Source organism: Cuculus canorus, chromosome 6 (assembly GCF_017976375.1).
Source record: "Cuculus canorus isolate bCucCan1 chromosome 6, bCucCan1.pri, whole genome shotgun sequence".
Lineage (NCBI taxonomy): Eukaryota > Metazoa > Chordata > Aves > Cuculiformes > Cuculidae > Cuculus > Cuculus canorus.
The window spans coordinates 11,236,786-11,255,054 of NC_071406.1; the positions used below are offsets into that span (position 1 = coordinate 11,236,786).

General features: G+C 40.1%; 1 protein-coding gene across 12 annotated transcripts in view; it reads right to left on the reverse strand.

Annotated features, from left to right (window-relative positions):
• Window positions 1-18,269, reverse strand: part of KALRN (kalirin RhoGEF kinase) — a 513,673-nt gene that overhangs the window by 162,079 nt on the left and 333,325 nt on the right. For 11 of the 12 annotated variants that reach the window (XM_054069262.1, XM_054069264.1, XM_054069267.1 and 8 more), the window contains exons 15-21: window positions 16,896-17,062; window positions 11,364-11,483; window positions 8,592-8,810; window positions 5,187-5,336; window positions 4,135-4,249; window positions 1,326-1,441; window positions 619-741 (exon numbers count right to left, since the gene is read on the reverse strand). In XM_054069262.1, coding sequence (XP_053925237.1) covers window positions 619-741; window positions 1,326-1,441; window positions 4,135-4,249; window positions 5,187-5,336; window positions 8,592-8,810; window positions 11,364-11,483; window positions 16,896-17,062 — 1,010 coding nt within the window. The remainder of the gene's footprint in view (window positions 1-618; window positions 742-1,325; window positions 1,442-4,134; window positions 4,250-5,186; window positions 5,337-8,591; window positions 8,811-11,363; window positions 11,484-16,895; window positions 17,063-18,269) is intronic. The other variant, XM_054069263.1, reaches the window with a different exon arrangement.

Consider the following 18,269-nt stretch of genomic DNA (forward strand, 5'->3'; position numbering starts at 1 on the left):
TTGAATTAATTTGCCTGAAGCGGATCCAATCACCATTCCTCTGTAAACCTCACCAGATTTCTCGGAATTGCTCCATATAAATTAATAGGTTCTTGGGAATGCAGCTTTATCTTAAAAATGTTCACCCCAGAGTTACAAACTCATTTGTTCAAAGTATTTTGTTGGGATCAGCAGATTATTTCTAATGAGATAAGTGATCGTCTCTGATCAACCCATCTGGAATTAATGAAACAACCTGAAAGAGCAGGGGAATCCAAGATCACCTTGGATATATTCAGATCAATTAGTTACTCTATGCCATGTTTGAGGATGGAATTAGAATATGTCATTAGGTTGCTGTGAACTATGTATGCAAATGGACTTTCTCTTCCTTTTGATCAGAACAAAAATGATCTATTATCAGTACAGGCCAAGCAGGAGAAAACCTCCTTTTAAGGCCTGTGTCTCACTAAAAATGAAGCATCACAGTTCTCAAAATACATTTATCTTCTGTGCTAGGAATGTCAGGAGGAAAATACAAAATTGAGAGAACATTATTAGAGAGATTTAAGGTATTGAAATAGTATCATAAACATAGACTAAGGCAGGTGCCACAATCAGACTGAAGTCACTGTTTACCTTGGCAGGTATCCTGAATTCCCCGTATTCCTTTAGGAGTTCCTGAGTTTCTTCTGCTGATTCCCCTGTGGAGTTGTGAGTAGAGAGGTAATATTCGCCTGTTTCTTGGATCCAGTCTAAGGCCTGGGAATGTCAAAAAAGTCCAAAGGAAAAACAAACAACAATAGTCTTTGTATTTCAAGAACCAATCTTCTGACAAAAAAAAATAAATAAAATAATCTGCCAAGTAAAGGATATCAAATCCATTGGGACTTAATACTGTGTATACTAAAATGCTTTCTAGGAACACATAAAAAGAGCACAGTAATCAAAGCAGGTGCAAGACGATACAAAAGGTGCTGTATGTTTCCTAGGAGAAATAAGAATGTACGGAATTCTACCCATATACAGATAAATCTGCACACAAGGAAAGAGGTTTTCTTGTTCAGTAATAGCTCAATAAAACAATGTTGCTTTTATATTTATTTTCAAACAAATTAACAAATCCAGAAATAAATCTGTCCTGGTATAAATACCGAGCTTCCTTGTTGGGTTTTGGAGTTTTCTTAAATTGTTTTAGAAATTTATGTTTACCATGCTTTCAAACATGATGGTTTTTAAATACAACTTGAGGTTGCAACAGGAACCTCACACAGAGACATCACGCAGATACAAGAAACATTTACCGACTGCCAGGACAGAAAGGCAAAGTGGGTTTTTTACACTACCTGCTTGGCACTGCGCTCAAAGACAACATATTGTTGGCACTGATCTAATCTCCGTTTCTTCAGGGTCCAGAAGTGAAGGACCCGGTTCTCCCTCTGCAGCAGCTCACTCAGAATGGCTGTAGGGCAAAGGAAAATATCTGTATGATTAGTGATTCTGTCAGTGCATGCAGAAATAAGTCATAAAAAGCCGAAATTACTTACTCTACCTGGACTGCACTCCTAAAAGCAAAGGCTCTGAAACTGTACTTCTTGAAAACAAGTATAGATTCAAATGGTCTGCTTTAAAAAAAAAACCAAACACAACAAAACCAAACCAAACCAAACCCAAAATATAACTAACAAAAAAGGCAAAGTTGCAGGGTTTGTTTAGTAAAGGAAAAGATGCTAGAACAGAGTTTGCCATTTACTCCAGTAAATACAGCAAGGTACGTGATTTCAGGTCCTTTTGTTCTCTTCTGTTGCTTATTTCAGGAGTACAGTACTGGTTGACACAGGAGAATTTGGCTTTTTACTGCCTTGTTTGTGGCTCCGGCCCCAGGCAACCCAGCTGTTGGCACCAAAACCTACTGCCCCAGGCGGAGCTCTGGTCATGACTGAACTTAATTCTGATCTGAGCACTCAGTTTGATGTACCTGGAAGCGCTTGTTATACAGCTGTGCTCCCTGGCAACCCTCTGTGTGATATTTCTCGTGCACTTACTGCTGAGCTACAATTTTGGGTTGACACCCAGTATTGGTCGTCTAACTGTTTTCTGCATGACAGGGATGTGACAGACACATATTCCGGAAGAGATCGGCAGCCAGACTCAGCCAGACTGTATCAACGTGATAAAAGGGTATGATTTAACTCTTTAAAAAGTACCACATGTTTAACTGACAAGATTATACACAGAGAGTGTGCAAGAGATTTATGTTATACGATTAGCACAAACATTAGCTTAACCTAAGATTTTCTAATTAAACTGAGCTAAGCTACGTGTAGCTGGCAGCTGTGTGGCTCACCCGAGCCATGGGTGCGTACCAAGCTCAGGTAGCTGCCTCGGCTGCTAAGGCACAGCAGCCCTCCTCCCTCTTCCCAAAGTGGAGCATCTGCTAGAGGAGGCTTAGGCACATGCAGCCCGAACAGCAGCTATGCTCTTTTATATTAAAACGTCAGGTCTGGCTTCTCAACACTTATAGCGACTTAAAATCATCTACAATACCTGTTAATAACCTCTCTCACCTTAAGCCCTTTCTGAATGTACCAATATTCATTGTTTAGGTATCAACACTGGTGAAAGGAAACAGATTTGGGTGTATCTCTCCTCATTTACAAGTGCGACTGATTATGTTCACAAGATTTGCAATACTTCAGGTTAACAACAAAACTTAATCCAGCCCAGCTGAGGACATTGGGAACTTTGTCCAACAATAAACTTCATGCTTGTCATGGGTGATTAGATCAGGTCTCTGCATAACAACAGTTTATGCCTAATAAAACCAATTTTGTTCAGTATTAATGCTTTGAGTTTGAAGCACAATAAGTATGTGTATGTATATATGTACATATGTATGTATATATGTATACATCCATGGCAGGGGGGTTAGAACCAGATGATCTTTTAGGTCCCTTCCAACACAAACTATTCTATGATTCTACGATTCTATCCTACTAAATGGTGTTTTTATTCTGAACTAAAGTGTCCACTTCAAAGATGTTCCGTGGATAGACTCAGCTAGCATAAGTATTACACATTTAGCTTAGAAAAAGACTAATATACAAGATAATTTTTATATAAGTGAATTATTTCAAACAAGCTCAGTGAGGAACACTTACAAGCTTATATCAGGTATATATTTAAGGGCTTGCTGAGTGAGGGTTTTTTCAATTTTCCTGTGATTTTCAACTGCAGGAACAAAAGTCCACAACAACAAGCATTTGACACACTAGAGAGGGAAAGTTGAACAAAGCCTAATAACATTGAAGAACTGGTATTGAAAGAAAGGGAGAAAACCAATATCTTAACTAGCAGCGTTTTCATCTTCTGTGGATAACCAAAGTTCCCATCGCCCCCCACATATGTCTGCATTGCTTTTAACCTGTATCTTTCTGCAGCTTGTAAGAAAGCTGACAATATTTACAAAAAATGCTTTAGTTCTGCAGAATAATTTTGCTCCTTCTTATCAGTACCTCGAAGCCTTGCTAGGCACAGATTAACAACTGTTTAATTAAACAGAGGAATTGAAACATTTCTAACATCTCAGATATATCATCTGATTTCAAACACTAATCTTTTGACCAAAGGAAAGTTAATGACAGGCAGACACTTATGCTGATGATTTTTTGTTGTAGTAGGACATCAAACAGCATTCAGGGACAAAATAATAGTAGATATATCATAAAAACAAGCAAGTTTGAGGGCTCTTTTTTTCCATTGCTCATTTGTTTATGCATTTTTAGATATTAAGGCAAAATAGTGTCTGATCATGTCAGCTGACAACCTGCACGAAGGATGGCATAGTGTTACTCCCATGTACTCTCCTGACAAGAGAAGCCAGAGAGAGCCCCTCTTTCAACTGCCTTTCCTCTCCCTGCCCCACTTGCAAGAGCAGAGTTCTGTATGAAAACACACGCTTAGCAGAGTGGGAATCACTTTCTGAGAGGTCTCACTACCACTGCTAAAGGCATCAGGCATGTGTATCATTTCAATGACAGCAGATGGCGAAACTGAAGGTGCCTTCTCAGCATGTCCACAAACTTTATGATGACCACACAGCAGAGAGGGGAGCAAATAAAACCTTCAGTGCTGTCATTGCACCAACGCACCAACCTTTCACTTGCTGTTCGGGCCCCCTCGTATGGCTTGCTACTCCAGGCATGCTGACATTGTTCCTGTGGATGTACTTGAGGAATACCTCAGCGTTCCTTCGTGCCAGAGTACAGGCCTAAGAAAAACAGCCCCCACCAAAAGAATCAGTAAAGATAAGCAAAGAACGCAAAGGGGACCCAAGGGAGTTTTCTGCCTATTTCGCAGGGAGAACGTCTCTTTCTTACGGGAACATGAGAGCTTCCGCTAAGAGTCAATAAACTGAGCTAATAAACAGACTCATAAATATATTACAACATATGAGTAATTTTGAATATAGTGGCTGATTTTATATATTGGGGCAAATTAATTACAATAATAAAAAAACTGGTTGAAAAGAGCCACTGCATCATACATTTTCAATCTAACCAAAGCTAATCCATCTCTTAAGAAAAGTAGTCATTGTTTCAAAAGACGTACAGTCTAGAGGCATATTTTCTTAAGCCTTGCCAGCAAGGGTTGTTTCACGTTGCATATCACTTTTAGTGGAAGGTGGGAGGCTGGCTGTCAGTTGACTTGTCAGCCTGTCAACTCCACAGTTCTTACAAAGCAGCACCTGGAATGCAGGAGGAAATCTGTCTTGATCCTGGTGCTGTCTTGCAGAGACACAACTGCTACAGTTGTTAGTAGTCCTTCAATTAGTGGCTTGGTAGATGGAATTTGAAATGCTGGATGGTTTGCATAAGACAATATCAAAATGCTGTATAGTATCTGTCATTTATAATGCTCATCACATGCAATTTTGAGAATTTGAACCTCAAATCAGCACAACTAACATCCTTCAAGTATAATGCATCCACCTAATCAGTCTTAATGACACCTGTCTGAGATTTGCATTGATGATAATGCTTATTACCCCTACTCTAACAGCATGAAACTGGCCTAGGGCTTATACAGTCTGCCGGTAGCTGAACTGGAATTACTCCTCAGAGCCTTCTCTCAAACTCATCAGCACTGCTTTAAATCAAATACTTAATGGGGAGATTTCCTGATTTATTAGAGAACTAAAATGAGACCTTGAGAAAAGCCTCCTTCTGTTCCAGATGTTTGCTGATCAGAGGGATGACGTGGTCTATCTCCCCTGCTGGTCCAAGTTTATCTCGACCTCCACACCAGTCTTCATCCCGTCTGTATTCTTGTTCCAAGCTCTCTAATACACTACACACCTGAAACATGCCCAAAGCACAACAATTTGGTTATCTGCAGTCATAATCAGGAAGAACATATCAGTAAACTTTACGATCAACAACACTTCAAATCTAAATGTTTTGGACTATGGGCCATGGCATGGAGGATAAGTGGATATGAAACAGGCCCTGGACAGAATGATCTAGCGGTTCCTCTTACACGTACGGATCTCTAAAGTATGGGACGCAGTTCATCTGGTTTAAGGGTGATAAATCCTTCTTCTCTTCTGAAGGATAATCAGAGGGAAGCGAAGAGGTTGAATCAAGGCAGGAGCCAGTGTTGGCCCCAGTGGATCACTCAGGAAACAATCCCTTTTCCGGAACGGTACTTTAGATGTGTTTAAATCCCACTAAAGTCAAGGAACTTAGCACATAGTTAAAGTAAAACACATGCTTAAATACTTTCCTGTTAAAAAAAAAAGTCTGGAGCTGGAACTAATTCTCTTCAGCTGCATGTTAGTCGCTCCCTGTACAGCTTTTGTAAAGACTGATGGAAACCAATAGACATTAAATCAGTGTCACAACCTAGGTGGATGCAGGTGTTCCACTGTACAAGTCTTACACAAGCATCTTCCATTTTGCTAGAATAATGGGAATGAGGTAAATGAAACCATCACAGTCTGGAAACTGTGTGCAGTGACCTCAGACAAGGCTGAGACTTTTGCATTGCAGATTCTGAGAGTGACTTAGTCGCTGAAAAACTACAAAAGTTTTCAGGACCATTTGGAACTTTCTTCTTCTCTCCCAGAGGGCTCTTCCTACACACTCCGCTGCTGAGATTACTCAAGATCTAGTCAGTTATTGCTGTGGGCCCAGCTAATTCTATAACCATGTCCCTTTTCTCACTCACACCTGCAACTTCTATATGAACACTATTATAATTCAGAGGACTGTACAAGTCTAAAAGCATGGACTGGAAGAAACTCCAGCATCACCCAAAATTCCTCCCCTCTATCACAGGCCATTTTGATAGAACTCCACTCATGAACGTGACAATCTCAGTTTTAAAACTGGTGAACTGACATGAACTGATCAACTTACCCTTCTGCCAGGCTATTCAAGGACCCAAACCATTTGATAATTTGAAATTATCTTCTTCCTTGGATGCAAATCGGCATTCCCTCTCAAATACTTATCAGAAAGTAAGTGCCTCATGATATTCAGGCACAGAAAAGCATTTTCCTTTTACTCTTTATTTCTTGAAAACCTTAGTGCTGTACTAGATACTGGTGACTTAAAAATGAAAGTAGATGGACTGCCTGGGGCCCACATCCTTTCAGAAAGGAAATGTACAAATACAAATATAATCTCTGTGTTAAGATGATGAGAGACATTAATACAAAGGGGCTGTCAATGAAGTCAGAGAGAAACTGGACTGTTTGATAGGCGAGGGCTCCACAAGTTGTATCAAGAACATAGTATGTTTGGGAAAGACAGGCATGAAAAAGTTTGGCTGATAATGACAGTCCCTCCACCCTTTTAACTCCTTTTTCTAGATATACAGAGAATTCAGGATCCAGTAAATTATTCAATCCACTGTCATGCTGTCGGGGGCAGACCATTAGGGCCATAGATCAGTCGTGCAGCCCACGAGAAGACTATAGGCTTCAGATTTGCAATAGTGAGTTTATGAGCATTCAAAGACTGAATGATCTTTGCCCTAAACATTTGCTGAATAGACACAAATAATGAATGAACCTGTGGGCACTGCAGTATGTTTGTCTACAACCTGGAAACAGGAAGAGAGACTGAAATGATAAATGACCGGCTATGCATATTTTGGCCAGCACATTTGACTGTCTAAAGCACTAATAAATCCCTTAATGGTTTTACTTTCTCCCAGTCCTCTACCAGTAATAATTCATTTCAACCTTGAATGCATCAGGGACTGTAAATCTGTCTGAAACTCTTCACAGTGAAAGACGTTCATTATAAGGAATGAATTAATCTTAAACAATCTTAAAAATGCATTAAAAAGTGACACCAAAAAGTGGCCCAAGGATTATCTACAGCCTCTATGCTAAAGAAAAAATAATCTCTTTCTATAATGATATATTTAGTTGTGCTAAAAAACTTCCCACGCCTGCTTCTTTAATTGAGGAACTGTCTAATAAAAACAAAGAAAAATTTAATGGAAGTCACTGCCACCTTTTGTATAAAACCACAGGTTCCTGCAATATCCATGCTAACACAAACTGATTTGCTGCAGTAGACAACATCAGGCAAGGCTATTCAGATATCCACACTATGACACTAATTCTCACTGACTACAGTAAAAATGGCACCTGTTTGTGCAAGGGATGAATAATCCCACTATACCAGCAGCCAACTGGAATGTGTTTTGCAATTCAAGGACACCTGGAATGAAGTAAAGTTGTGTCAACATATAAGGTTACTGCTGTAATTATCTGTATTGTGTATAGATTTAAAAGAAATCCCTTCATAACTTGGTATCTTTTTTTTTTTTTCCCCAGCATGGTGGTGTTTAACTACTAACACTGGCTAGTACTGCTTACTAAGTAATAAATAATTACTTGCAAGCAGTTCTCAAGGAAAAGCAGACTTATATTCCTCAAAATGAACTCGGATACCATGAGAACTTGAAATATAAATGGTGGGATTTCAGAACTTCTTCCCATCAGAAAGGGAAAAAAACCCCAAACTTTCAAGTGTTACATTGCTTCTCTGAAAACTTGAGGATTAAAAATATTGCAAACTGCTGCCTGTGTTGGTAGTTTTTTTGGTGGTTTTTTTTGGTTACAATACTTGTCAGAGAAACAGATTTTGACTAGTTAAACCTTTGGTTTGCATTTGTGGCTTAGCACTGCTACGCCAGTAGAGCAAACGTTCTTTCAGTTAATTTTGCCAATGCTGTGAGGTCCTTCGCCAGCAGAAGATCCTCTGCATTCAGGGTCACACCAGAAAACCCACAGCTACCACACTGCTATATACTGGAGTGCACTCACATATGTCAAAAGACAAAGTGCAGCTTTAAAGGGAAAGGAGGGGTGACTGAAGCCACACTCCTACTTTTGGGATCAACCAAGGAAATTGGAGAACATGCTCTGCTCCTTAGTGGTATTAGTAGAGCAGATATTTAGAACAGTTCAACACTCTGAAACAGTGGAGAAACTGCACTGCAGATCTTTGTGAGAAGACCTTCACGCTATACACCAGGAGCTAAATCTCAGGGTGTAGCAACATGCTATGGCACAGATATATTGTTCAACTCACCTGCTCAGAGGTTTTGTAGAAAGCTACCGAGGCATTGACAAGTTTGAGTCTGTCCTCCATCTTCAGCATCAGCTGCTGCCAGTGCAGGGCCACCTTTTCGGCACATTCTCTGATAGCATCAGCATCATAGTGCCCAGCCTGTAGCAACACTTCTGCTTTCTGCTGGACCTGCAGGGCACTCTGGTGTGTCTTCTGTAAGGAAGTGGCGTGAAAGAGGGACTGTGTATGAGGTGAAGAGAGAGAGGTTGTATAGATGCGCCAGATGTGAGGTAGAAAGGTGGAGCGAGGTGTGAGCATGGAGATGCGAGAGAGTGAAACATTTTCAGAGTTATCTTCAGTTAACAGTTACTTTCTGCAAAGCAGTTTAGTTTCAATTATTCACACACACATTTGCAACACGTTATTAAAACTTGGGACAAGCAAGCACTAGCTAAGATGGGTTAGGTTCACTGAGCAGCTACTGCCCCTCGGGCAACAACCCGGGGTGGGGCTCCTGGTGGATCCATTTTGACAACCCCAAAACAGGCAGCTAATATATTACGTTCCCAGCCAGCCTGTACTCAGTGCTCACTGCACCCCACATAATCCACAGATACAAACCCAAACACTAAGAGCTGGCAAACTGAGGACCTAATGACCCTAATTTGACTCTTGCCAGGCAGTTTGCTCAAGTGTGTAATGACCTGTCCACAGGACACAACATATCAACCCCAGAAGATATGAAGATGCCTTACTAAATGGCATGAGCTCTATCACAAATATCAGCCCCTACAAGATACATTTCTAAAAGCCATTTCACTCATATTGGAACTGCGCTATTATCTGCCCCATTCTCCAGCTTACACCAGAGCCTCTCAGAGTAACCAAGTGGTGATTACAACTTCCTCTGTGGCGTGCTGAGAGGAAAATAGCCCCTGGCCCTTCACAGCCTCTTGAGTAACCACATTCAGGTACAGTTCAGTCCAGTATCTGATTTTAATCTTCTGAACAGAAGCCTTAAAATGTCTCAAAGTCTCCTGTTCTGCATCCCATTTGTAACTGCTGCTGACAAATTCTCATGTGATACTTTTATGATCTAATCCTTGAACCTGGAAAGAAGCTTGAAATCATCTGGTAATACACTGATGAATAATGCAATGTAGAGAAAGCTATTAGCAAAAAAAGGATTAATGATTGGCAGAAACATTTAGGAAGATGTTCAAGAACAACTGGTTAAATTTAATATCCAGCTGCTTTACTGATGTTAGAGTTGTAATACTTGTTTTAAATAGACTTTAAAGGATTTCAACTGAAAATCAATTCCACATCTAGATTGCCTTAAGAGAACAGTCTGCCCTGTATGCTTTGCTGATGTCTTCCCCATATTGAGCTTTGAACACTTTAAATATTTAATTTCATGTTTTCTCCCTTTGAAAACTTACTTTCCCCTTACTGTGGCATAACTCTCTTCTCCCACTGTGATTTGCATTTACCACCAAATACGAGCACTTCCCCAATGGCAGCAAGCTGTGATAACACAGCCAGTGGGTGTCTTGTTCCCCAAATGCTGTCTGGTGATGGCTGCCAAGATGTGGTCAGCACAGCTTGGTACCAGCCAGCGCATACAGAATTGATAGAAAACTTCTTCCTTTTCCTTTAGGAGCCACAACAGCTGCTCCTTCCTTAGTGTGAGTGGAGCTGGATCAAACTAGGTCATTAGCTGAGATTTAAACTCCATACTTACTAGCGATACTATAATGTATATTGACTTATTTTAAGTTTACTGGAAGACATAAAGACATTTCCCCACTTCTAAATCGAGCATCTCTTCAAATCTCTATTATGGAAATATTATTTTCATCATTTAAGATTTGTTTTAGTTTTCATTATTTTCAAACATATATAAACAACAGAAAGGGATTTTCCAACTTGTTCTTTGACCTGTGAAAAGGTTATAATTACCATAATCTGGGAAGCATATACACCTTGTTAAACAAGAACAGGAGAAAGCAATAACCCCCCACTCTTGCAACTGAGGCAAACATACCCTGTAAGTGCAGAGTTTGTTTATAAAGATATATAAAAGTACTGAGCCTAATTGTCTTGTAATGCCCTCGTCAAGGGAGTCTACAGCCCTGCACTGCCTTCTCATCTAAAGGAAAGCATGTCAGATAAGATGCTGTTCCTTCTGCCACATCCTGGCCCCATGAGTGAGGCAAATGAGTTGGCTCACAATTAGTATTTGAAGGACCAGCACAGGCAAAAGCTCAGTTTTGGAGGCAATCCTTCTAAGTCGCCTCTTTTCAAACTAAAGCTCTTTGAGAATGTGTGTTTGAACAAATATCTCTTTTGCTGTCAACAAAGGGAGAGTTGAATGAAACAGAGATTTCATGTGAGAGCATTATTCAGTAACAAAGGTATTCATAAATGAATGCTGTGGAATGATCTGCAAATTGTGGATGTGGAAAGAAACTGACTTCATAGAATTTTCCCATGTTCAGATCACTTTGCGAATTTTAATCTTTTTTTTACCAAAAAAATTATTAGAGATGTGTGAGTGTCATTTTCATGAAAGGAAAGGCCAATATTTGACAGCCAAAGAACTAGGTGCAGATGATAAATAATATATTTCACTATTAACCTCTGGCTGCATTTTGAGTTTAGTGATAAGCTGATTTTCTAGAATTTTTATTCCTTCCCTCTCTTCAAACAAGCAATGATTGATGCCCAAGAGATATTCTTTCGTATGATGCTCACCTGGGAAGGAGAAAAATGTTAACTTGTTCATCTTACCTCTATGGCCAGCTGAAACTGCTCATGCTCCCGCTGGAGCTGCTCAGCTTCAGAGAGGGAACTTGCATTGACAAGGCTTGCATTCAGCATTGATTCACCATTCCTGATCCAGCCAAGCACCTGTAAAGAAAGGATGTGTTTATGGAAAGGTTGCTTCAATACAATGGTTTCCGTAGTCACTGATCAGAAAATGCTTCAGGGCTGACTCATAAAAAGGTACTTCGCTTGGTGTGGTCCCAGGCTGGACCAGTAAGAAGGAAGAAATCCTAGGATAACAACTTGATGACATAAATTTTCATAGAACAAAGATCTCATTAAAGAGTTATTGGCCAAAGAATTAAAGTCTATTTACATGGATATTCAGGTAGCAAAGAGCTTTTATTTCCAAGGTTTGATCACAAAAATGAATGTTCCCCTATGCAAATACCCCAGGGCAAAATAAAGAAAGCATAATTAGGGAGATTTAAAATGATTTTTAATGGCTGGACTCGATAATCTAAGAGGTCTTTTCCAACGCAGTGTTTCTACGATTCTACAAAATATAAAAATCCCTCTCTTTTTCAAGTTTCCAGCAAGAAACATGGATCTTGCAACTCCTTTCTATTTCAGTTGTCTGTGTATCCTTCACACAAAAGTCAGAGCTTAGGAATGAAGAGGGAGAAGACACAGCTGGTTTCAACTGACATAGAGTTAAGATGCAGTTGGAGTTTCCAGCTGCACACACATCTAAGAAGAAATCCCAGGTTTTGCATTTTCTGTTCAGTCAAGAGGCTCCACCTCAAGGACGCGCAGATTACTGGTAGAAATGCAACCCATGCTGTAATGACTGCAGAATCAAATCCTAAATATACATAATTAATCTATAAAGATTTTATTTAAGCAGCAAATTTTTCTGCTATTTTAAGAGAAGCATTTGGAAAACTAGCACCCAGAACACAGGTGCAACTTCTTTGCCGTGTTGTCTCAAACCCCATTTTCTACCTGTGTAGGTGCCAAATTATTCCAATAAAGCCAGAAAGTTGCTGAATTCAGTTCACAAATGCACAGGAAATCCCGACTGCCCAATCACTGCCCTAAATTTAGCTCATGATTTACAAAGCTCCAAAACCGACTTTTCTATTTTACATAACAATTTCCCTTTTTCTACCATCGTTTTCACCAAGTGATCCATTAAATTGTCTGAAAGAAACAGGTATTTTCTGTTGTTTTGGTTTTTTATCCCTACACCATGTATCACCCTAGTTACAGCCATTCAGCTCCTGTAGGGTAGGAAAATGAGTTTTCCCTAGGAGAAAGAAAGGGAAGCCATCTATACATGTAGCTGACCCTAATTTGTACAAAATTACATTCTGCTCAGTACAAGGGTGTGGGAGATTTCATTTGTCAGCTCTCTCTCTTTCATCAGCAGGTGTTATTGTTCCTGTGGGAAATACAACAAAGATTTAAAGGAAAAAAATCGAGTTATCATATGGCAATCCTTTTGGCTGGCATTTTCTATAATCCATCACACAAGAAAGCTACATTATTACTGACTACATGGTATCAAAAGCTGAAGTTAACCAAAGGATGCCTGTATGTGGGAAAAACTTAAAGTGAGGACATCATAAAGCAAGACGTGCTTTCATCTTTTGTACATCATGATATATCCTGTCTTGGGACATTTTGAGTGTATAGAAGACTATATATGCTAAATGTATGCTAAAAATGCAGCAGCTTATATTCCTTAAAACAGTACAATCAGGACAGGACGGGGTCCTCTTGGGAACAGCTTTCAACTGAGCTGAAATTTTCCAAACCTGCCGCAGCGGTTTTGATGCAGATTTCATTCAAATATCTGAAGCTTCCAAATAGTGGAAAAAAAAAAAATCACTGAAAACCTCAGCCTTAGCAACCTGATTAGTGAAAAGCTAATAGGCAGTAAGGTTGAGTACGGAGGAAGAGGGATCATAAAACTGAAAGCAGACAGATTTCCTCTAGTGTTAACAATACCTCGGCATCCCTCTGTACAACTGCCTTGTTGACTCAAAAATACTCAGAGTAAAGCAGTACAAGTCATGATTTAATGGACTGCATCTTGTCAGCAATGCTTACAGCACTCTTCTTGACCAAGGCTGCTGTCAGTCCCGAGTTGTGTCCCTCTCTCCTTCCCCTAAACATATTCATCTGGAAGCAAATCTAATGCCAAACAGCAGAAGTGGATGGATAACAGGCACATGAGAAAGAATAAACACACTTCAAAACAAACTGGAAAATAAGTGTAGTGGGACACCGTGATGCTATCTGGAAGGAAATGAGGTCAAGTTCATTGCTTATCAAAAAAAAGAAATAAAACATGCAAAGGTAAACTAAGAGGGGTGGTGGTGGTGGTGGAAGGGATAGGGAAGACAAACAGCTGCAAGCACAGCATTAGAGAGTAATTTTTTAAACAGATCTCCACCAGTCTAGTTTGCTATTACTCTCATCCATGCAACACAAGCTCTGTAGTTTCTGTCAGAAACGAGTGGGACCCAAATGACAGGAAAACAGTTTTGTGCAGGTTATTTCTTAATAACAAAGAGTTGGTGAATCACTGATCTACACTATTTCCATTCTAAAGCAGTTCACAGAACTGCTCATTTAGAATTGTTCCGCTTTAATTTCCCCAAACTTCGATTCATTGTGTTGGCATTCAAACCCTTAGTGTATATGATATAAACCAGAAAGCCCTAGTAGATGAGACACATCTATAGCGACAGTTAAAAGACGCTGTATTTCCATGAGCCATTATATCAACATGCAAACACATGTACATATAGCAGCCTTGACCAATTTTACTACATCAGCAGAACTTAACCACAGCTATAGTAGGTGTCTCGTAGCAGTGATTCACAAAAGTGAGAGCAATTTGGTAGTGAGATCATCCATCCTCTCAGATGCACTAAAATGGAAGTGAAGGAAACCTGGACCAGACCGGAGATTAACCACAAGCCAAAATCAATATATTTCCCAATTTCATTAAATGGTTGGGAATGTGATTCATCTGCAGGAAACCAAATAGAGAAGTCACAGATATATTTTAACCTGCCTCTTTATGAGGGGAAGCTGTAGCTGTAGTAATTTACAGGTTAATTAGCAAAGAGTCCTTAATATTCACCTGAACAAACAAAATGATTCTTTGCTATTGGTTTGCTGAAAGGTCACACAGTGAAGGAGGCTCCAATTGTCCCAAGTTCTGTTAAGGAAATAGTAATTCAAGGCAGCTCTTCTCCTCTCAGAGCAAGAATTAGATAGTTCAGTCCTAAACCCATTTCCTTTGGTTAGAAGAGTTTGTAAAACAGTTGAAGTCCAACAGGTACTTGATAAAGAGGCAAGTAACAGCAGGTACCTGCAGAGAGTGCTGCCCTGCCACAGCACAGCTCCAGGAGCAGCCACAGGGCTGACTGAGTGGTACCTCATCCTGTCAAGTGGGCTAGTGGCATGTGGTCAGATAGTGACAACATGGATTATTATTTCTGCTATATGTATCACTCCTCTCTATTTTCTATCATAGGTTAAAATGGCTCTAGTTCATCATAAATCTACCGCACAAAGCTCCAAGCTTAGCTAAGTTGTGTGTAAGAAACTTTGGAACCTATGGAAAAAAGAACACACTTCATAATCATAGTAATGCGGTGATTATGAAAAACACAGTGTGTCTGGTTTTGTGTTTTGTTTTTTTTTCGAAAGAAAGTCAACGCTTTATAGAGCTCTGGAGCTTCATGAGGAGTTGGCCTCATGAATTATCACAATAACCACAAATGCAAAATGACTGCATTTTCAAAGTAACGGTTTAGGAGGGTTCTGTGCTACTTTCATTCAGGGTTGGAAAATATTCATATCAGAATTGACTTTGGAAAAAAACGTATACAGTGGTGATGGTGCTGCAAGCTTCTACCTTCTGAGTTGTCTGAGACTGAAAGACTTTTGATAGCAAAGATAAAACAATTCAGATAAAGCATCACTCAAATATACACTTTTGAAGAAAGAATAACTATGATTATGTGTACTGAGCACTCAGTATATCCTGTTTTTTTTCATTTTTTTTAGTAAACAAAGAAGAAAATCATTGTCACGAACACCTTCTAATATCTGGACACATTCCGTTTGTACTGGTAAAATGGAAAGCTGAATATTCCAGGTGTCTGGAAGAATGTTCCTGCGTTTCCTAATGAAATCAAGACCATTTCATTGAAATCCAGACATACACTAAAGTGTGAAGCCACCTGTGGATTAGGAAGCAGGAATTGCAGTGTCATCGTGTGTAGCAAAATAAAACAAAGAAATGTAAGGCATCCCAATTAAATATCAGGGGAAACCGAGGGAGACAGAACACTACTGCCCACACTAGGATGAAATCATAGAATCACTAGGTTGGAAAGGACCCACTGGATCATCGAGTCCAACCATTCCTAACACTCTCTAAACTGTGTCCCTCAGCACCTCATCCATTCGACCTTTAAACACCTCCAGGGAAGGTGACTCCACCACCTCCCTGGGCAGCCTCTGACAGTGCCCAATCATGCTTTCCATGAAAATTTTTTTCCTGATGTCCAGCCTGAACCTCCCCTGATGGAGCTTGAGGCCATTCCCTCTTGTCCTGTCCCCTGTCACTTGGCAGAAGAGGCCAGCTTCCTTCTCTCCACAACCTCCTTTCAAGTAGTTGTAGAGAGCAATAAGGTCTCCCCTCAGCCTCCTCTTCTCCAGGCTAAACAACCCCAGTTCCCTCAGCCGCTCCTCGTAAGACTTGTTCTCCAGCCCCTTCACCAGCTTCGTTGCTCTTCTCTGGACACGCTCCAGTGCCGAGTACAGAGGCAGAACAACCTCCCTGGACCTGCTGGTCACGCTGTTTCTGATCCAAGCCAAGATGCCATTGGCCTTCTTGGCCACCTGGACCACTGCTGTCTCATGTTCGGTCGGCTGTCAACCAACACCCCCAGGTCCTTCTCCTCTATCTGGAGGAAAGGCAATGTAACAATACTAAGATGGCTAAACAGATCCTACTATCTAGAGACCACAGACAGAATTTTCCACCTCACCCAGAAAATGTTAAAGATTCCTGCAGGTGGACAGATGTGTAGCAATAAATGAAACCTGAAAGGGAAACCGCTGTAAGTCTACTACTAGACCTCACAGCTCAGTTATCTTTTGCTTTGGGCCAGTTCTCCACAACAACTTAAGTCTGGATACCAAATCAGATCATTATATGCCCAGAAGACATGGAGTTCGAAGCAGCTCCTCAGTTCACAAGTTATAGGGTCAGTTCTGCGCAGACTTCCTCTAACTATTCATGAAGCAATTATTACATATGCACACTAGAGGAAACTGAGCCCTTTGTTATTTGTAAAGGGTGGTGCTGCAATCTGACAGCAAATCAAGTACTGTTAAGGAAACACGGTATAAGTTTGTCCACCTAAATTGTCCCATATGTGACTTGGCAGAAGCTGATTTAGCAGGCTGCATGTACATAGTGGTTGAAAACCCATTTAAGACCCTTAGATGTGGTTAAAATCTCACCTGTTTGACTTCGGCTTGTAGGTGCCGGAGCTGTAGGCACTGCTCTAACCTCTTGTGAGTTTGATCAGCATTAAGCTCCAGCTCATGCTGTTTCTCATGAAGGAATTCCAGGAGTTCTTGAACCTGTGTCGCAAGATCAATGTCTTTTTCACAGATCAGCTCAATGCCTGCAACATGCAGAGAGAGAGAGATCATTGCATTTATTTGAAATTTCAGTTGTTGCACAAATGTAAGCTTCAAAATTTTTTGCCTAACATACTCTGAACTCTCTCACATGTAATGTTTGGCTTTCCCAATTTCCTATTCTGCACCACTACAGTTTTCTACACATAGTGTTTCTCTGGTGATCATTGCTTATCTCGCCCATCAGCATCTGGCTAGCAGGACATCAATTAACCACAGCCTTGCTAAAAAACTTGCATGAACAACAGATTAAAAAAAAAAAAAGACAGAACCCACCCCCCTCCCTTTCTTACAGTAATTTATAAATTTATTCTTTAGAAATGCATGTTGAAAACAACTCAGAAGATGAGGAAGAAAACAGAAAAATGAAATAAAGGAAGCAAATTCTACTCGCCATATCTACAGTAGTGTTACAAGCATGCAGAACTCCTTAGTGTAAGCTTTTTTCCCATCTTGGGTGCTTTAGAGGATCATTAACAACAATTTAATTTCAACCAACCTACAGTTCATTCAAAATTATTGCACAGATTGACTCTCATCCGGTCCTCACACACCACAGAGAAAACGTGGCTTAGTATCACATTCAATTTCACGCAGTATGCAAGGGATGGGGAGAAACCCCTGAATGGCCCGGTCTGATTTCATAGCTGACCCTAACTTGATCAAGAGGTCAAAATAGAGACCTCCTGAGCCCATTCCTACCTCCTGAATTTTCTTATGATCCTACGAGTCTTGTGTATAGTGGTTACATGAAATAAAATGCAGAGCTTCACATCTTCCTTCTATATTACAGTGATGTGACAGCACAGTTGGGTACATTATCAGTGTAATTCTGAAATTTGGCCTGGAGGAAATATGGCATCATCCCACGTTACTGTAATCCTGTGATTATAAACTAATAAAGACCTGACTCTTCCTGTATTGAGGTCTACTGGAATTTTGCCATTGGCTTCAATACAGGGAGGAGCAGAAACCTAATATCAAAATAATCAGATTGAAGTAATGCTGAGAAAACACTACACTTTTCTCCAAAGCCATTTAATTTCATGGAATAATAGGACACTAAAAAAGGCATGTTAATTAGAAGCTGCTGTACAAAAGGCTTGGACACTATTTTTGAAATTCATTTAGAAAGATGCCTTTTCTTTTCCCTTCACCCTCCTCAGAGACTTGTGACTTTCATTCACTCCT